The 22467-nt window shown below is 27.7% G+C and overlaps 1 protein-coding gene across 1 annotated transcript in view; it reads right to left on the bottom strand.

Annotated features, from left to right (window-relative positions):
* The window catches only part of LOC107445274 (A disintegrin and metalloproteinase with thrombospondin motifs 9), a 230572-nt gene that overhangs the window by 44806 nt on the left and 163299 nt on the right, over positions 1 to 22467 (bottom strand). Inside the window, exons 12-15 of the mRNA XM_071188448.1 lie at positions 21559 to 21676; positions 7737 to 7873; positions 5420 to 5540; positions 5005 to 5097 (exon numbers count right to left, since the gene is read on the bottom strand). Coding sequence (XP_071044549.1) covers positions 5005 to 5097; positions 5420 to 5540; positions 7737 to 7873; positions 21559 to 21676 — 469 coding nt within the window. The remainder of the gene's footprint in view (positions 1 to 5004; positions 5098 to 5419; positions 5541 to 7736; positions 7874 to 21558; positions 21677 to 22467) is intronic.

Here is a 22467-nt window from a genome sequence, read left to right as displayed (position 1 = left end):
TTTTTTCTTAAATCTAGACTGTTAAAACAGCTTCAAACAGTCGTTGAAACTTGTGTAACCCAAAAAATAACTTAGCATGTTTTTCTTTTACTTAATCAATATCAAAATTCCCAGAAACTAAAATATTTGTTATAAATTTACCACTGACTGGAGCATTTCAACATTAAAAAACTGATACGTGAAGACTATTTTTTGTAAAAAAAAAGTATAGAGAATAAAATCAATGATTTTTTTTTTGAATCAGTAAAGAATATTAATATGCATACATTGTTATGAGTGCTATAATATTTGCATTTATTTAAACTACTCTTCATTGCATAACCAATTTGAAATCAGCAAAAATTAGTTGATTTAGTTCAACTTGTTTCCTTATTTTGAGATATTGCAGCAATTTACAAAACACATTTCGGAAGTTTTAGATGAAAACAGTTTAAAAATTGTTTTCAATTTAGAAACAATTTTCAGCTGCAAATGAGTCATAATCATTGTCAATACATCTATAAGTCCAGGAAAAAGAATATAAATCTGTGGAATCTAAAGAATGTTGAAACCTACTACATATTCCCTACCAATTGTCTTCAGAATAACTGCCCCCTTGTTCCCCTTAGGCACTGCACGAGAGAAAATTCAATAAAAGGTTTAAAACATTAGGCTTTTTCCAATCTAGTTTGAACTAAATAGTTTTGAAATTTGATCTGATCAGTTAGGAAATTTCTTAGGTGGTCCTGAATTCCGATAAACACAATGACAACTCAATTTCTTTTCTTTTTTCCCTTCCTCTTCGAAAAGCGTTAATTACCTTGACAAAACAAACAAGAGAGGCGAGAATTAAATAGAAAGAAAAGGAAGAACTATAAAATAATTTATTGTTTTGATTTTTACAGATTTCAACTAAATTTGAATAAAATTTATAAAATCTATTAACTTTAAAGATCTGTTATAAAAAAAAAACATTGGACGAGAGGGACCATCTGATCTGTACTACGTGCAATGAATTATGCAAGAATGGCTGTGAATGATGTAATATTTATTTTCAAGAAACTTAAAGCTTATCATTTTTTCATCAGAATTGATAAAGTTGTATAAATTTTATAATACATATTCAACTTTTTTTTGTTTAATATTAAAATATTAAACAGAAATTAATAATTGCTCTTAATGTTTTAAACTGAATTAAATATTATTGCCGCAATAGTAAGTATGCTTTTGTTTCACTATTAATTATAGGAAAGTTGAAGTATCATTTATCACAGAAGTATTTTTTTTCTCCATCTTTCGGTTTTAGGGTGGGGGCTGACTTTTAAGATCCCCTTGGTTTCAAACATTTTGCAGGTAAGATCCTAGTTTGTACAACTAAAAGCTTGTTAACTCAGAATTTCATGTTCATTATCGCATTATTAAGCACGTTTTTGTTTAATAATTTATTATTGACAAGGTAAGGCATCATTTAGGATAGAAGTGTTTTTGCTTCTTCCATTTTTAGGGGAAAGAGAGCAAATTTTTAAAGGCTCCTTAGTTCCAAACACTTTGAAGGTGGGATCGAGTTTTTACAATCAAAAGTTTGTTAACTCAGAACGTAATGCACATAATGCTGCAATATTAAGTATGATTATGTTTCATAATTCCTCATTTTGTATAGAAGTATTTCTCGGTTTTTTTCCTACTTCCATTTTTAAAGGGGAAGAGGTTTTATGGGCTCCTTGGTTCAAAATATTTTGCAAGTGGAGCTCTGGTTTGTAAAATCAAGCCTGTTAACTCATAATTTTATGTATATTATGCTGTAATCGTGGGCATGCTTTTTTTTTGTTTCATAATTCATCATTGCAAAGTTGAAGTATCTTTTTGGATAGAAATATTTTTTCTACCTTTAAAAGGGGACTGATTTGTAAAGGATTCCTTAGTCTCAGAATTTTGTAGGTAGGGTCCCAGTTTGTCGACTCAAAAGTTTGTAAAATCAAACATTTTTGCACATAGGCTGAAGGTGCAGTTCTTTAAACTTATTTAAATTACAAAGCACCTATGTAGCTTACTTAGCTTAATTGTCAGACTTATTCATTCAATAAAATTCTAAATAAATATTTTATTCATAATGCCAATAATAAAATAAATTAAGACAAAGTAATTTTTTAAAATTATATAAATTTCTTTTAAAAGCTCTTTTTTTGTTCAAAAGGACATGGCGTCAGTGGGCACCATCTTTAAGGAAAGCACACTATTTAGACTGGGGTCCAGGGGACAATCACTTTTTCTGGTCTATCACCAGTCTGACCCTGAGTACAAATACTCTTAATAGTACCTAAGGAGGCAATGAATATAAATATTTGGGATGGAGCTCTCCCGGGCTCTTTATTAGGTACATCATTTCTAAGATAGAAAATTATACCTTCAGCTGAATGAAAAATTCTGATTTACAATTCTAGATTCAAAAATGAAATTAGAGAAAAAAAAACCTGACAAGACTAGAAATTTCAACACAATGTGAGAAAATTTGATTAAATTATAACTTTACTTTGGCAAAAGCTGAGACCCTTTTTTTCAGTTTCTCATACCAGAATTAGTTTCTTACTACAATTTAGTTTCTTACAGCAGAAGTGAAGACCAATTTATAATGCCAAAAATGCTCAAGTACCAATTTGTGATAGGATCATTAGTAAAATAATGTGATTTTTTTTGCTCAACTAAAGTATATCTAGCGATATCTCTTTTAGTAGATAAAAAGCATTAGCAATATGTTTAGAATACTAAGTTTATTTTTTGAAATTTTTTTAAGAGGAGTTTAATGCTGTAATACTCTGCAGTATACTATCATGTCAAATTTCTTAGCTTTTATTCCATATTTGCATCAACATTCCCTAATTTATAAGGTAGCTTGACAAACTGCCAAACAGGGTATGACAGCACACAACTTGTGATAGATTGAAACTTAAGTAAATTTCTTTTTTATTATAATAAAAAAGATTGACCCTAAAAGAATATATATATATATATATATATAAACANTATATATATATATATATATACTAAGTGTCAAAAATTCATAAGGTATCAATTTTCCTCAGTTCAGCATGTTTTGACACTGTTTATTATAAGTTACTATACTTCCTAGAAAACAATAGAATTTCCCAATTTTTTTCTTCTATAGTATAAATCTTAAAAAACAATAACTACAAACTCGGAAAATTTTAATCTTAATATATGTAAATCTATGTGTAATTTTTTTCTAAATATCTATCAAAAAACAATATTACTCTACTTTATATGTTGTGTTTATTTTCCAATTAAATTTAGCTCTCTATAAAATGCTATAGCCAAAATAAACTGAAAATATAACAAAAACAGAGAAATTAACAGAGAATTTAGTTTCTTATTATGAAGCCGAAGAATATTCCAGAACAAAGAAAATATATATATTTACACTTTAATACAATTTACAGTGCATGTTTTGCAGTTTATTGTTATGAATTTACATAATATGATTGTATTACTGATTAAAATTTTAAAACTAGGAAAATTTACAAAATGATGAATACAAAATATATCATTCTAAATTATTTAAGAATTTTAAATATTTTAAATGAAAAGTTCAACAAATTAAAAGAAACTACAACTGCTTAGCTACTTCAAAATCAAACCTACCACACACCAATTTTATTATGAATGGGAAATAAGACATTTTGAAGTATCTTAAGACTAACAGACTAAGTTGTTTATGGCTTAGGGGCTATAACAGACAAAATAAAGGTATAAATTCAAACATTATAAAATGAAATAGCAAAACACATAAAACTCTAAATTAAAAATCTTCATATAAAATATTTTGTAAACATATTTTGAAAAGAAAAAATCTTTTAAATATCAAGTGAACAAAGCAATATAAGTAATTCAAGTACAAAAAAAGTGTTTTGTTATTGCTCTAATTAAAACAAATCTTTTTGTTAGATTGTTTGCATTATTGAAAGATTTTATAGACTGAATTCGGCAGTGCTGGAAACTTATGCAAAACAGTCTTAGCTTTCATCTCTCAATAACTGAGAGTTTTTTATTCATGTTTTAGGCATAATTTTAAAAATATATAAAATCTATATTTATAATGAAAAAAATTAAGAATTACTAATTTTCATTTAACAAAGTAAATTATTCTATAGTTCATAGTAAGAATCCATAAATAAATTTATTAGCCTTGTTTTCAGAGAAACTCCATTGGTCACAAAAAAAACTTAAAAACGTCAATGAATCCGTTACTAAGCTGTCATTGTAAAATATTTTTTATATTGCTTTAAATAGAATTTTTTCCTATGTTAAGAAATATAAAAAGATACACAATACAAAATCAAAATGCAAGATACAAAGATAAAAACTAATTCAAAAGTACCTTCAATATATTGTTTTTATAATTAAAAAAAATGCCCAACAGCTTTTATGCTTTTATCTCGTTTTTTTTATTTGCCAATTAATTGAAATATATCAAAAAAGAATAATGCTTTCAAAAAAATTAAAAAAACATTAATAAGCAAAAAAGAAGCTTTTAAACTCAAACACGCTTGTAAAGCTTTTCAATGTAAAATTTCAAATGTCTTAAAATGTCAATGTCCACAATTGCACTGCAAAACTCAAAACTTCACAATTTTATCTAGTTAAATAACTTGTATGACAAAATCAACCAAATAGTGTCTTAATAAAAAGAGTTGGTGTCTTAAAATGTTTACAAGTTCAATTTTTTATAAGAGTGAAAAAATACAGATCTGTTATCTATTCTATATATTGGGACTATTTCACTTGTTGAAAGATAATTTTTTATTGCTATTTGAGCAGCTAATTAAATGTCTGCTCTCTTTTAGAATTACATCATTTTTCTACAAACATACAATTACACCAGCATTTTCTTTACACCAGGTCTCTTGTTAACATTAAAAAAAGACCATTTTAATGAAAAATAGAGAACAGGTTAGTATTATAGTAAGACCAATGAAATATTAAATAGGAATATGATATTAATTTTCTCACCAATGTAGTTATCATCAACATTTCCATCTGAACTGTGTTGTATTATACGAACATTGCTAGCACCAGGTGGTATCATAACCACATTATGATAACCTAGATTAATATTAAACAAATTACAAAAAGCGAAATAATAATAATAAATTACAAAGAAAAAAAATAATAAATTCAAAATTTTCTAGAAAAGGGTATAAAATAGGATTTAAATTTGATAAAATCAGAAAAAAAATTAAGAAAATGCTTTTTTCACACATTTTTTATTTTTACTACATTACATCAATAAAGATTTTAAGATAGTGGTATTAATTAAATGAAGTCAAATTTACTTATAATTAGTTAAAATGCAAATTTTTTTCAGGGGTCCATACTGATTAAAAGAATATAACAAAGAAGTCAAAGTGGTGTATAGCTTTATTACCATAGTCAACTTTTTTATTAAAATAGCCTTTGATTTCTTTACAAGTACTGTTGTTACCACCACAAATTCCACAGCGATCAAGGACTACTTTTGAATTCATAACATGATCACAGCCAGCAGCCTAGAAAAGAGATAATATTATATATTTAACAATTGTCTTATCAGAACATATAATATCCAAAATTGAATAAAAATATAAACGAATAAAATATTCTTAAACTATTGGCCATTAACTACTGCAGAACACTGCACTACAAACTAAGCAGAATTTTTTCCTTATTTAATCCAATGAACACATATTTGTTTTAATTCAATATCTACATTTCAGTAAATATTTTTTTTGCATATTTGCCACAGTAACTTTAGAGATAAAATGCTACACACACTTTTTATATAATTCGCCAGATTACCAGCAATTTGAACAAAGAGAATAACTGCATTAACATAAAAAATGCATGATATGTTAAACAACTTTTTTTGTAATTTTAACAACTTTTTTTATGTTTTATTTATTCTTATTGCATCTCAGAAAAGTGTTCTTAGAAAATTGTCTGGCCACATGCTCATGAATGTACCAAACAACAAAATACATTTTAAAATATCAATTAGAAGTGATTGACCAAAACACATATTAATAATTTTTTTGCTAAATAATTCATTGATATAAACAGAGTTGGAAAAGTTTTTCAAGTGGTAGCAAAAGGGAGGTATATCTAGATATTTCAAGCTATCAATAAATAATTAATTTATAGGAAATATAAATGGGTGAAAAAACTCTGGAATAATTTGATAATTCACAAATAAAAGATAAATTTCGGCATTTTTCAGTAGTTTTGAAAAATCTTGGCTACCACTTCTCCATTTTTTCCTGGTCGTGGTTTTGTCCATCTGCTCAGGATTTTTGTTTTTATACGCCTTTATTAGATTTTTGTTTTAAGGTTCAATAGGTTTACATATGGCTTACAATTTCATTAATTTTATTATTAAGTTTTCAAGTGTATACCAGTTTTCTAGAGTATATAATTTAAGTATACTGGTGCTTGAATAATTTAATACATTTACAATATAGGATCCCTTCAAAATACACCAAATGACAACATTAATCTATTTTAATGAATTATTAGGATGAAGTGGTTTTTAACATTGTCCTATTTCAATGATTAAAGAATTCGACAAAAATATTTTGAATTTTCTACTATTGGCAATAAACTATAGTAGAACACAGCACATTCAGCTGGTTCAATGAATATATATTTTTTTTACTCAATGTCTACATTTCAATTAAAAAAATTTTCAAGCAAATTGCTAGAGTAACTTGAGATATATATGTTACACACACTTTTTACATAGTTCATCCAAACTGCTTGCAATATGAACAGTGAGAAAAACTATATTAACATGTAAGTAAACAGTAAATGAAATATGTAGATAAAGAGTAACAGCAAAATTTTTTAATTAGACAAAATTAATTATATACAATTATTTTCATATATTTCTGACAGTAACTTGTAATTTTTTTCCATTTTGTTACTACCTTAACATTATTCACACTGTCACTGTATATAAGAATTTAAAGACAATTTTATATGACCTTGCTTCAGTGATCTTGAATACAAATGATAAATTCTATAATGAGCTGAAGAAATTAAAATCAAACTTTCATGTTGCTGGTTATTATATTATTTAAAAAAATGAATTTACTTTAAAAAATATTCTTGGCAAGCAAACTTGAAAGGTGTAGTGTGGTTGAAAACTCCAGTTTAGCATTTGTGAACCTCTACTTCAGGAGCCAGGACCACATTTCAGATTAATTTGTTATACTATGAATTTCTTTTCAACAACTATAAACTTTACCCCCCCCCCCTGTTCTAAATTTTTTTTCTCTTCTTTTTTTGAAATGATGTATATAATTTTTAACTGCATATATCTCAACAGTTGTAGATGAAGGTCTTATAAGAATAGTTAAAAAAAAAAAAACTTCAATACTTAAAGAAAATGGAGTTAGCCTCATATAGATGTTTATTCAATTTATTATGATCTCACTTTAAATCTTATATAGCTCCAGCTTTTTTCTGCTGTCAAATAGAGGACATTACAAATCAGACAAGAAGGAAATAAGAAATACAATACTTTTTAAAGTCTAAGGTTCTCTATGACAAACAAACATATATGGAAACGGCAACAGGAAAATACATGGTGAATTATGTAAAAATTGAGCATTTCATTTTTGAAGAATGAAATTTCCTAAAAGTTATAGTAATTCCATGTATACTAATAAACAAAAAACAATTTGTCTCACAAACAAAACATATTTTACCTCACATTTTCCATTAACGCAAATATCAAATGTTCCTAAATCACATGGAGTTCCATCAACAACTTTTTCTCGCAGAACAAAATAAGAAGAGGAATCATTAACTTTGCAATATAATTTGCACTTGTCATTAACAGGAACTGGAAGATAAAAGTGTATTGAGATGTAAAATATAGCACAATTAAAAAATTACAAAAAATTTATTTAGCTTAAGACAATAAAATTAACCTAATCTTGAATATGAATTTAAGATAAAATATTGTGTAAGAAAAATTACACATGATCATAATCTCATGAAGGAACAACATCAAGATTTTGTTGATCTTGAGATTTGGTTTACACAAAATTTTATTTATGTTCATGTAAAAGGCATAATCTATCATCTGACAGTAATAAGTATTTTTAAATGGTTTCCACAGCCTGAAATATTAGACAATTTTGGTAAAATCACTGTGATATTACACATTTAGTTTTATTCAAACATTCCTTAATCCTTTATATCACCTTGTTGCATATCTGCAACATACAAAAAAAGCCTATGTCTTTGCCCCAACAAATTTTGAAGGACAATTTCGGCGATTGTTGGCCAAAACCAGTGCGCCAAGATGAAATTGGGCAATGGCCTAATTGGGCTAACAAAAGAATCAGATGCAAATACCCAAAATGCAAAGGATTTACACAAACTATTTGTGAGAAATGTGGTGTAGGACTTTGTTACAACAAAAGTAACAACTGTTTTAAAAATTTTCATATGAATTAAAATTTTTGAATCTTTCAATCTTAGTGCCATTTTTAACAATGTTGCAGGAATGCAACAAGCACTTTTTTGTCATTTTGCATAAGGTTGCAGATGCAACAATCAATTTTTTTCCAATAATTTTTTTTATTTTATGTTGTAAATTTTTTTTTTTTTTTACATGCTTAGAATGATGTATTCTAATGTATGAGTAATTTTTATTAAAATCAGAGATGTTGAGATATAAAGGGTTAAGTATTTACTTCTAGACACATCTCTTTTGAATATCAATTATTATTGCATAACCGTGAATTCTTCTGGACTATTTTTATGAATAAAATGATAGCACAACATTAGCTTCTTCACTTTATTTTTGAATATATAAATTAAACGCAGAATTCAGAGGGAGAAAAAAAAGCTAATTTGACAGACATGTTAAAGCATCCATATTTTTTTTAAATAAATTTTCCATAAATTTTAATGCTTTCCAAAACAATAATTTTTACCTTAGAGGCCCGTAATCTAAAAAGATGCTATTTTAAGATTATGCCCTTTTAATACCTTGCTCATGTGAGGCAGCCATGCAAAAATTTGTTTGAAATTTTTAAGTAAAATATCTTGAGTTAAAATATCTTGAATTAAAACTTACTTATTCTTAATAAATATTTCATACACTTTTGTCGGTCAAACTTCAAATAATCAGAAATAAGATGTTTAATTTTTTATCCAATCAAAGTAACAATATTTAATTAAATATAAATAAAACCTTATATACAATAAAATGTGTTAAGAAAAGAGGTCAGATAAATGAAAGAATTTTTTTATTTCTTATAATAAAAATTATAATTGTTTTAAAAATTAAGTATTATAAAAAGACATTAAAATGATATTGAACTGAGAAAAAATATCTGTTTTAAGCCGTTATTATTACTATTTTTTAACTTTAAATTATTATAAGTATTTGTAAAGGTCTGTTCAATCAAATCAAAAAGAATAAATAGGTAACGTAGTTTTGAAAATGAATAAAATGGGCAAAATAAAGCTCCAAGAACGATAAAGAACAAAGGAGCTTGATGCACAAGTTTTTATGTGAATAAATTATTTTTGAGTATAACATAAAAAGAATGTAAAGTTAAAATGAATAAAATCAAAGCTCTTAATTTGAACAATATAATTAATGGTTATTTTAAAAAATTCAGAACTAAGAAATATTTTTTCATGCATAATCAAAATTAAATTGATAGTTTTTCCTCATATCTTCCTTAGTTATATTCTATGAAAATAATGATAAATACAGTTGGCCAAATTATTAGAACTATAAGATTCTATATAAAATCTTAATTATCAGGTGATACTATTCAGCTTTATTGTTTTTACTCCGATGAAACCGGTTTAAACTTGTTTAAGTTCATGCATCAATTGTTTAACATTGTAATGCAATACGTTAAAAATAAATACAAAATAGGAAGTATATAAATAAATCTGAATAAAAACCCATTACATGTATGTTTAAATATAAAAGTATTACACATAAACTCGTGCAACACATGTCATTATTAAAAATCTTCAGTGTGTCTAATAATTTGGTCTAATTATTATAATATACTAATATAATAACTGATATATCAAATGTTCTAATTTACACAACATATCGTCTAATTTATCCAATCGTCGAATTTATATTACGTATCGTTGAATTTAACCAATTTATGCACGAACGTAATCAAGTACGAACCAGTTTCAGTTACGTGAAAACAGTAAAGCTGTATAGTATCACCCGGATTTTACATAGAATATTATAGTGGGTCTGATAAATTGGCCAGGGACTGTACTACAAGGGTTTATGGTGATAGTTTTTTTGTTTGTTTCTACATCCCATTCTATCTCAATATTCCAGTTCTAGACTTATTTAAAAACATTAAAAAAAAAAACAAAAAAAAACAGGGAAATCTTAGTTGCTAAAAAAAATTATATCAAAAATAAGTTAAAAAGCTATCAATAAAAATAAACATGTGTTTTTCACAAACAAAAATTTTAACAGTGGTGCTGCCATCTAGGGATTAATATCAAGTTTGCTAACAATTAATGTTGTATATCTTTAGCCGTAACCAAAATATTTTATTCGTAGCCATGTTGGCGGCAAGGGTACTTGCCCATCTCCACAATAATTAGAAGTTTTTTAAAGTCCCCTTCAGTATTTCAGAAAAATATGGAAAATGATCATGGCTTATCATCAATTTTAAATTCCTTATAGTTAAAAACAATAAAGAGATAGAAATAATTAATCTTTTTTGCAAATATTTAGCCCATATAAGTCATTTCTTTCTTCTGTGAGAAATTCAGAGAACTATTATTACTGAGTAAATTATTTTCATCCCAGTCAAAAATTAGGCACCTACGACGATTTTTCTTTAAGAGATCACGTTTTTATAAGACTAAGTTAGAATGTTAGAAAATTAAGATTTAAAGAATATTTATTTCATAAATAATATTATTATTATTGTTTTTGTTTTACATTTGAAACAAATAACGAAGTTACAACAGTTCGCGAAATATATTCTACTGCTAATTTATAAATAAAAATGTTTATAATTTTTAAATTTTAACTTTTTACAGCATTTATAAAATAAAATTAATTACCAACGAAGAAAAACACGTTTTGTTTAACCAAAAAAAAAAAAAAAAAAAAAAAAAAAAAAAAAAAAAAAACACCCACATATTTATAGGTTATTTATCCAATGGGTGCTAAATGATGAAAAAAAATTAAAGTTTTATATTTTATAAAGTTTTTTTTTAAGTTCTTTTTAAAAAAATTTAAGTTTTAAACAATGAAAATATATTTTTTACGTACTTAAATTCATCATATCATTATATTCAGAAAAGTATAAAAACAGTCCGTAAATTCATGAAATATAAAATAAACGATAAAAATCAATTAGAGCTTCATTCAAAACTAGATGGCAGCACTACGTTTTGGGAAGAAATAAAGGACTGCAAGCAAAAAAACTATTTTTATTTCATTATAAGAAAAAAAAAATTTTTTTTTTCACACCTAAGTTCCAATATTGCATGTATTTATAAGAAATACATATTAATAATATTTTTAAAAAAAAGACATATTTCATTTTAAATGTTTAAGTATGTAATTTTTATAAATACTTTAAAATGGAGCTTGGACGTCACAGAGTCTAATCTATGAGGGCGACGAAATTTAACACACATTCAGAATAATTCTCTAATTTCTTCCCCATACGAAATAACACTGGTGCTTTTATTAAATTATTATTATTATTTTAATTTCAAAATGTCCTACATATTTTAATTCTTTAAAAATATATTTTGGTATTAATTTCAAACTAAAGGCAGTTGTAAACAGATTAAATATCGTCTGCGCATTTTTTATTTATTTTGGACATAGCTCAAAATACGTATTTTACGAAAATTGACAGAGGATAAAATGAGGTTAGAAAAATTAGGCGTTTCAAAAATAAATTTATCGAATAAAGTAAATAAAGTTAGCAAGCCTGATAAATGTATCTAATAGAGTATGATTCCAAATTTTTAATACCAACATCGGTCTTGTAAAAGATGCTTACCAAACCAATGGGGAAATTTGCTTTGTTTTTCATACACTATAAAAATTTACCATTCGTTAATTAGTTTTAAAAAAACAGTATCCATAACAGTAGTTCGCAAACGATGAAATCAATTGCCATGTCCATATTCTTAAAACGCAATTTAAGTAATGTTCATTTCATCAAACGCGTATTTTAATTCATGTCCACTTTCGTAAACAAGCATTTTCAGCTTTGTTCATTTCTTCAAATGCGCTTATCGAACTAAGCACATTTTCTTAAACAAGAGTTTTGAGCTGTATCCATTTTTTCAAACTTGCATTTTGAAGATATCGATCATTTGGTGAAACAATGACGTAACTGATAGTTCAGTTACGTCATTGTTTCACCAAATGAGCGATATGTCCATTTTTTTCAACGCTCATTTCAAAATACTAATGAAATTGATGATTTACTGAAATTCTTAATAAGTGAGGAAGAAAATACAAACTAAGAAGATGAAATATTGCAACTAGAAGTTAAGAAATATTATTGTCAAAATGTGGAAGAACACGATTGAAATATAAAAGAGAAAGTTATTATACAGGGTTGTTCATAATTTCCTCCGCCTGTAAACGCCATTTTTCTTTACTACAACTGGCTTCAGTGATACATGTTACTGCCATCTACCGGCAACTGCTTAAATTAAAACTTGAATACTTTCGGAATAATTTCATATGTTCTTTTTTGCCATATCAGTCTTCGTTTTTTTACTATAACGCTTCGAAACCCCGGAGGGAATTATGAATAACCCTGTACTCAGAAATATTCATTTTTTTAAATGTCTTTTAAGCATTATTTTCTATTCAAATAATATATAACTTTATTTTAAACGAAACAATTGTTGACCTTCCAACTTTTTCAGTTTCAATCAGAATTTAAAGTGGTAGCAAATTTTATGATAACATCTGAATGAAACTGATTTTGACTACCACGATTTTTAAATAGTTCTATAATCTACATAAAAGCACTGATAAATTATCTATAGTGATGTTTTTAAGTGCTGACGAAATCTTAAACGTATTAAGTTACTTCCATATCATTTCACTACTAATTTAAACATTGGGTAAAGCTATAACTTCCGGGTTAGCAGCAATGCAATTAAAACAACTTTTTCATTCCGCAGAATTTCCCAATTTTCATCTTTTATTTATGATCTTTTAATTCGTTGTTTTTCTAGACATTTTAATTAATGCACAAAAATATGTTTTCAGATCAAGTTCTTCAATCTATATTTACCTAGCACATAGGTGAGAAGGGGGGGGGGGCTAAGGATAATTAATGAAATAAAAGAAAACAAAAGTCGTCAAAACGTTAAGAAAGTGTTAGCAGAAAGTTTATCATTTCATTTATTTGGTAAATAATGAAATTTGTTTAAAAAGTTGATAATTTAAAACAAAATATTTCGTATTTGTATTCAGTTAATGCGAAATTCACCGATCTACAACTTTTGCGTTTGCAATGCAAAGCGTTACTTATGAGATACTTAGCGTTACTTATGAATCGCAGCGTTACTTATGAATCGCAAAAACACCTTATTTTAGGTGAAGCTTTTTGATCTAGGAGAAGACGTGCACCTCCTTAGATAGGGAAAACTTAGAATTGTCATATTAAAGTATTACCAAAGCAGTTGAAACCAAAAATTTTTTTTTCGAATTAAAACCCCTAATAATAGGTCTTTATGCTCAATTTCTTAGATACGCGTTTTGAGCTAGGTTCATTTTTTCAAAAGCACATATTTAGCTAAGATCATTTTATTTATCGGTTTTGAGATTTGAGATTTAAAATTTTGAATTTTTTTCTTTTTAAATGAGCCTTTCAAGCTAATGTCTATTTTCTTAGGCATCCCGGGGATAGAGCGTTCACCTTATAATGAGGTGAACCGAGTTCGAATCCCAGCGATGGCAGGTCGATACAGATTCCGCACGCGACTTGCACCGACCACAGTGCTGACGTAAAATATCCTCAGTGGTAGACGATCATGTGTTAGAGTCCTCTTACAATCGGGCTAACGGTGGGAGGTTTCCGTGCTTTTCCTCTCCATGTAACGGAAATGGGGGTTAGTTCCATCGAAAAGTTCTCCACGGAGGCAAATTTCTCCCAATACTTGATCCAGGAGTTCCCTTGTTTTCTGGATTGGGTTCAAAATTACAAGGTTATGGAGTTGAATATTAGTAATCGTAAATCTAAAATTGGGTCGGCTGTTCAACTACGGGAATAATAATAATAATAATAAAAAACATTCATTTTGAGCTATGTATATTACTTACACGTGAAATCTAACACGATTCACTTTCTTAAACGCGCAATTTGAGTTAATGTCCAAATTCGAAACTTCACTGAAGACAGAAAAAGTAAAATAACTCGTTTTTTGACATCTCAGCTGGAGTTAAAGAGAGGAAAGAAAAAAGAAAAAGAGAAAAAAGAAAGAAAGAAAAGCAGACGAAAGAAGATCTTAAACTTTTATTGCGCGTGTCGTTAATTACAGGTATAAAATTCCGAGTTTTAAAGATAATTAATTATTAATATATGTTTGGAAGATATGAAGAAATTACTGAAACTAGAGGTAACAACAGACATAACAGTCGCACTTTGTAATATAATTGAAAACTGAATGCAATGTTAAAATGAAAAGTAATTGAATTTTCCATGTATTACACAATTTAAAATGCACGCCCGCTCAAGTGATATAAATTGGCAAGCCTGGTGAAAGGTTAAAGTGAATTAATTTAAACTCAACTGTTCATTGAGCAAAAGTAAGTTAGCATAAAATTAGCTATTGTAATTAAAAGCAGTTCGCTTTTGAAATAGTAATTGAATAGTGATATAAAAAAAGAAAATCAAGTAAAACAAATTAAATATTGAAGCTTAAATGGTTTTCAAGAATGGTAATAAAAAATCGGCAATGACGTAGCAGAATAATGATTATGCTAATTTTTTCACAGATTAATTTCGCTGTTAGAAATGTAAATGAATTTGATGAATTACAAAAGAGAAACTTTCAGCGGAATAGAAAACTAACCCATTTTGAAATAAATGAGGGAAAATTTTTCCATTTTTCTTAAAACTTGTTTTGCATTTCACACTTATTTAACTTTTGCGTTTTAAATAAGAGATCTGGTAAGGTTTAGTTCATTCTACAATTGATAATTATATGATCACAATTAGCTTTCACACTAAATAGTCTTGTTTAATATTTGCGTTTTAAATAAGAGATCTGGTAAGGTTTAGTTCATTTTACAGTTAATAACAATACGATTACAATTACCTTTCACACTAAATAGTCTTGTTTAATATTTGCGTTTTAAATAAGAGATCTAGTAAGGTTTAGTTCATTTTACAGTTAATAACTATACGATTACAATTACCTTTCACACTAAATAATCTTACTTAATATTTGCGTTTTAAATAAGAGATCTGGTAAGATTTAGTTCATTTTACAGCTAATAAACATACAGTAATAAATATAAATGTTAAAGAAATTGGGTACCGGTGTCAGGTGTTTGTGAAATTATTGATATCCGCTAGAAACCCAGCATCCAATATATTGGACATTATTTGGTAGAATTTTATCACTTAAAAAAATAATACTTTAAGATTTTTTTAAAAATTATATGCATTTGCTAAGCAATAGTATATTTGCATAAAATATTAATTGGATCTACTCGCATCGATCGAACTTTTCAGTGACAATGATAAATTCTAAAAAGGTAATCGAATTTTGATGTTGTTGTTGTTGTCATAGTCCATTAAGGCAAAAGGGTGCGATTGTTCTTGCTTTGTAGTGGCGCCATCTATGGCCAAGAATTCGACTTTAGCTGCACCCATACGTCACACCCGTTTATAGGGCGAACCCATTCATACATCCATTCATTCATTCACAGATCGAAATTTTGACCTGAGCTAGAGAACGATCAATTTACAATTCAGTACCCCCAGTGGTATTATTTGTTATGGGAACATGGAGGACTTTGTGACCAAACAGAATTAACGAGCACCATTAAAAAATCGAATTTCGATTCCGATAACTTTGCTGGCGATTTTACGGCAAAAAAAATATTTTATTATTTGAATTTAGTGTATTAGTACTTAGAGACTCTTCTACAAGCACTATAAAAAAGTTTTTTTAAAGAAATATGATTGATTAAAAGTTTTAAATGCCGAAGCCATATGCCTTCATCTCTATGTTTTATGGAAGTCAGATTTCAGAGAAAACTTTTGTAGGTAAGTCATCTTGATGAAACTTATGAATAGGCAGAAATATTTTTCTGGAAAATATTGCAGAAGCAATAGAATTTTAAATTCAGCTGTTCGTAACTTAATATTTTGCAGTTTCCACTAAATTCGGTAGTATTCAAACTATTTTGAAGGGTTCTGTTGCATTCATACGAAATAAAAAAAAATCTTTTTTTAATAATCAATTTTAATAACTATTTCAATCATATTGTAATCACAGAATTGTAAACACACAATACGTTAAAGTTAAAACAGCTAAAAATTAAAATTCGAATAAAATTCAAGCGGCGAATTCTTAAACAGTTTAATTAATAATATTTAAAATTCTATTCTCAGAAGCTATTTAATTTTTTGCTTTCAAATTTGAGATTTTTTATTTTAGAATTACTCCTTAAAAAGAAGATGTAAAAACGCTTCGAAAATTATTGAAAATTTGAATTCGTATTAAAGAATAACTTTTTATTGAAATCTTTTGGTAATCGAGTTTAATAAATGAGTGCACAAATTATCAAATTGTTGCTACTTCACAATTTGCAGGGTCAGAAATCAGAATTCAACGAAAAAAATCCGTATATTTAGAAAAAGTAAGTTATTTGTGTACAACTTCTAACTTAGATTATCGTCTACACTATTTAATAGTTATTTTCAATGTGGGCCCTTGTAATCATTAATATTGCTTCTTAATAGTGAAAATTCTACGGCATCAGATAATTTTTAATCAACCACGTGTAAAAATCTGGTATTTGTGAGAAAAATTAAAGAATTTAATAACTGATGAATATTTGATAAATCTTTCCCCTGAACAGTGAATTATTTGTTATAATTCATCGTCCAGGGGAAAGTTTTATCAAGTTTATTATTTGTTTTTGAAAGTTTATTATTTGATATAATTCACCCTGGATAGAAGATAATGTACAAAATTTTCCCCGGACAGCAGTTTTTTCGATGAATATATATATACGAGGGTTGTAAATTAAATAGTGGCAACTTAACCTTGAAACTCACAAAAGGGCGCGCATGCGTAAATAGGGTATGGGTGCGGTGAGGTGGGGCTGTTGTCGATGTGTAGAGTGCAAAAAACAGTCGATTTGCTTAGAATGGTAGTTGTTGCGTGGCGTTAAAGTGAGGAGTTTCGTTTCCATCGCTCTAAAGCATGTTGTGAAAAGGCTTAATGACGAAAAAAGACGAGATGCTTGAATCCATCGTGCTACTGTCCTATATGGTAAAGCATTTGCTCCAAAGGCTTCCACTAATCCTCGATAGCATTCTGTTGCATTTTTGCCACGGGCAACCTCGATTGTAAGCCACGACCGCTGATCACCCTTTGAAAACATGCTTTAGAGCGATGGAAACGAAACTCCTCACTTTAACGCCACACAACAACTACCCTTCTAAGCTAATCGACTTCTTTTTGCACTCTACACATCGACAACAGCCCCACCTCACAGCTCCCATATCTAATTTGCGCATGCCCGTCCTTCTGTGAGTTTAAAGGTTAAGTTGCCACTATTTAATTTACAACCCTCGTATGTATGAGTGTGTGTTGAAAATGTGGAGAAAACATGGAAAATAATATAATAAAGAATAATGGAAAAAGAAGAAAAAAGATTATTTAAATTAAATATTTTTAAAAATATTTGAAAGTAAAAATTTTATTTGAAAAAAAATATTAAATATCATTTTTGAACGATTCCGGTATGTGTAAGTTCATTTGAATTCACTACTAGCTTCATAGATCGCATTTTGTGTTTTGTTTTGTATTTTTCTAACGTTTTGCTTACTGTTTTTTGCTCAATATGTTTTATTTCGTATATTTTTTACTAAATGTGTTCTATTTTTATTTCAATTTGTTTGAGTACTCCTCATACTAATGTATTGATATATTTTGCTTTGGCCATATTAGTACAATATTTGAAAGCACTATTTTTTGCGGATATAATCGTGCGAGATGATGACGAGATTTTTTTTTTATTTTGTTTTCCGGCTGTCCAATAATTTTTTTTAATAATTTTTTTTAAATATTTTATTTTCATAATTTTTCTTCCTCTCTTTTCATTAATCTTTGTTACATTATTTTCCATATTTTCTCTATTCTTTTAACTTATTTTATCTGCTCCATATACTTGCAGCTTGTGCACAGTAAATGAAACTTATTAATTTTCTCAATTTTCTTGCTTTTCTTTATATATATACCTGCCAACTGTAGATTTAACAATTTGCTTCTTTTAATGCCTAATTTAAAATACAGCAGGTAGACGTTTTTCTAGCCTAAAAGTCAGTAATGAAATAAGTTATTGAATTCTTTTTCCAATCTACAGTGAGTCATCCACAAGGGAAAAAAAAGTCTTAAAGGGTTATTTAGATAAATAGTGGAGATCTTCATAAGGATTGGGGTAAAAGGTGAAACTGCAGGTGATTGAGTCCAGATCGTGACTAACTTTAATACATGGCTAGTAATATTTATACATCTCATCACTGTTATTTTTTAGTTCGTGCCAAGGAATTTATAGTGCTAGTTTTCGAAGGTACAAAAAGGTGCCGGCTCATCTATTTAGAAGAGGGTGTTACAGATAAAAAATGTGGAAGATCCATAATTAAAGTTAATGCATGCAAATGTGAAATAAGCAAGTTAATCCTTTTTTTTTTTTTNTTTTTTTTTTTTTTTTTTTTTTTTTTTTTTTTTTTTTTTTTTTTTTTTTTTTTGAAATTAGACTTTTTTTCCCAGTCGATGGCGTAGCAGAATACTTTTAATCAAACATTTTTTTTGTTACTTTGTTTATTTTTAGAGTTAGTTCGTAGATGATTTATCTGAAGGCAATATGGCCTATCGGATATTCAATTACCCATTTATTCAAATGAAAATAAAGTTATGATGTTTTCACGCTTTTTTCATAATTTTGAACTAATTTAGGTCAAATTAAGTGGAAAATATTATATTTTTTTTAAATATTTTATGATTATGAAAGACAGTATGAAACACCGGTGTCTTTTACCTGCGGTAAAGGTAAAGTCTTACAAACACGGCTCACTTTCAAACAATAATTTTTCAAATTTGCTCTTATTTGTATTTATTTAGATTTAAGAAAAATAGTTATTCATCATAGAAATGACTTTAATTTACAATATCAATTATTGATAACTTTTTTAATATGAATTTTTTTTTTTTTTATTCAAACTACTTTTTTTGTATTTTATATTTTAGCTCAAATATAAATCCGATAATCTAGCAGATTTTTTTAGTAACCATTACAGTGTTTTTTATAATTAAAAAATACCAAAATATAATTAGAGCTAGCAATTAGAGAGTCTGAAAAAATATATAAAAGAGACACCACCTGCGCTAAAGGGTTAAGAAATGCTCACGAACGTAGTAGGTTTTTCACCCCTCTTGTGTAATAATGATTTCAATTTGATATAACTCTTACGTGGGCGTAGACATTTTTTGCTGAAAAAGAATGGTGACTGATTTGAATACTTAGTTTTTTGAGAAAGTTTTGCCTCCGTCTATAAATGTACCTTTCGAAAAGATGTAACAGTAATGATAACTACTGCTAAACTTGAATTCTACTATTAATGTTATGTAAACTAAATATTACCTTTTTATGCAGATTACTTTTCTAGTTAAAAAAATATCACCAGTAAAATTTTATTTCAGGATCCCAAGTTAGCTTAATCAATTTAAGATAAAAACTATCAACGCTGTAATCATTGCGTGATTTGAACTAATCACTATTTTGCGAGTAAGAAAATAGCATTTTTGTTAACAAAAATATTTCATAAAAAGAAAATACTTAAAAGTATTTAGAAATTATTTTAAAGACGGATAAATAAGTTTAAAGTAGTTAATCTATTTTTTGCTCAAATAGTGGCGCAGTTTCAATTATAAAACTTGAATAGGCATCAAATACAAACTTACTTTTTTGATAATTCTCACACTCAGTAAAATATAGCTTATCTAGTGCTGCTATTTGTTAGAGATATTACCGAGTAATCATGCGATTGAAACTTAATTCTATTTTAAACGATTCAGCAATATCCAAGAAAAATAAAAAATAAAGACTGCTTTAGTGTTAAAGTAAGTTAGTTAACATCATGAATGACCAACGTCCCCTTTTGCATGAAAAATAATAATTGAGGTACTTACGAAAACTTCATACGCAATAATTTGCTATAATTAGATAAAATTAAAATATTGCCTCTAAAAATTTTACTGTGAATTAAATTTAAACTTAATCAGAGTTATCAGAGCTTTTAGTTTAGAATCATCTTACCTTCTGACCGATCTAAACTGTCAAAAGAGAGGAAAAATAGGAAACATTCTTCAATTTTTTTAAAATTTTATTTTCCCAAATGAAATGGTGAGCCGCAGTGGTTTAAGGGATTGAGCGTTCGCCTTCCAAACAGGTGACTGAGGTTCGAAGCGTAGAGGTGGCTGGCTGCTACGAATTCTGCTTCCAGCTCGCAGCGACCCACAGTGCTGATGTAAAATATCGTCAGTGGTAGAGGGCTCATGAGTTTGAATCCCCTTGCCATCGGGTTAACCATGAGAGGTTTTCGTTGTTATCCTATAAATGTAACGCAAATGTGGGTTTATTCCATCGAAAAGTCCTCCACGAAGGCTAGTGTGTCCCGATGCTTGATCCAAGTGTTTCTTGTCTTCTGGATTGGGTTCGAAATTACAAGGCTACGGAATTGTACATTGATAGTCGTACAATTCCGTACAACACCGTACAACACCGCCGTACAACACCGGTTACCGGTACCGGATAGCCGTACAACACCGGTTGTAAAATAAAATTTAGACAAAAATGAACTGATGGTAGATATCGAAATCATTTTTCGAATCAAGAAAAATACAAGGTCATCTATCTGCCGATTAGAATGAGATATAAGAACGGTTGTTTAGTATTATTCATTTTTTTTAGATTTTTGAAAAAAATTGTCTTTTAAGAAGAGATTTTCAACATCGTTAATAAGTTTTTGTCCTTTCAAACACTATATAGCGATATATAATACAATATATAGTAATAAACATTTTTGACAAAGGTTATGGTAAAAGTGATCAATTGAGAACATCCTGCATAGTGTAATAAGATTATAATGAAAAATCTGTCGCGTTGATGCTTGAAAAACATTCGTACTCCTTTTGTCATAGAAAATTTTATAAGTAACTTCGCCCAGACAACACTAAAAGATATTAACTGATAATTATATATAATTATAAGAATTTTTTGCTTACTTCCGGAATATTGAGGTACCCATAGGACAGATCGAGGTAAACCAGGTAAATCCAGGACTCGACCATTGAACTCAGCACATTGCTCTTCTCTGAAATCCTTACTTCGAGGAGGACATTCCTAATAATAGCAACAAATAATAATAATTATAATAATAATAATAATAATAATTATAATAATAATAATAATTATTATTATTATAATAATAATTATAATAATAATAATTATAATAATAATAATAAAAATAATAATAATAATAATAATAATAATAATCGTAGTAATAATAATAATAATCATAATAATAATAGTAACAATAATAGTAATTATAATAATAGTAATAATAATTATACTAATAATCATAATTATAATAATAATCATAATAATAATAAATAATAATAACAAAAAGTAGGGAGTTATATATAAACATACTTTATGCAGTTAGATTTAATAATTAAAATGTATTAATTTATTTCAGGTGAAAGGAATGACGGAGAAAAGCGCAACTGTAGAAATAAAATAGATAAGAAAATAACATTCTCTCTCAAACAAAAAGTTAAAACTCTCTAAACTAATTTGCGTGCAGGGTGTCCAAAAAGAATGGGAATGGTATAAAATATCGAGATTTAAGCATCTGATCAAAAATGAACAAAAATTATTTTTAAAAAATGCATTCAACTATACCTTACTTGACCCCCAAACTTACGCATAGGGGTGTGGTGAAGGAAAACTTTAAAATCTGAAGCATGAACCCTCACTTTTTATTGCAGGTATGGTATCTCCTGGGAAAAAAAAATACCTAAACACGGCTTGCAGCAGTTAGTATTTTAGTTATCAGGTGGCGTTGTAATCAAAAGATGAAAAATGCGGTAAAATTGCTTAAAATAGAGATCTCGAAAAATACAAGAGAGAGT

This window comes from Parasteatoda tepidariorum, chromosome X2 (assembly GCF_043381705.1).
Source record: "Parasteatoda tepidariorum isolate YZ-2023 chromosome X2, CAS_Ptep_4.0, whole genome shotgun sequence".
NCBI classification, from domain to species: Eukaryota; Metazoa; Arthropoda; class Arachnida; order Araneae; family Theridiidae; genus Parasteatoda; species Parasteatoda tepidariorum.
This window is presented reverse-complemented; position numbering and strand designations above follow the sequence as displayed.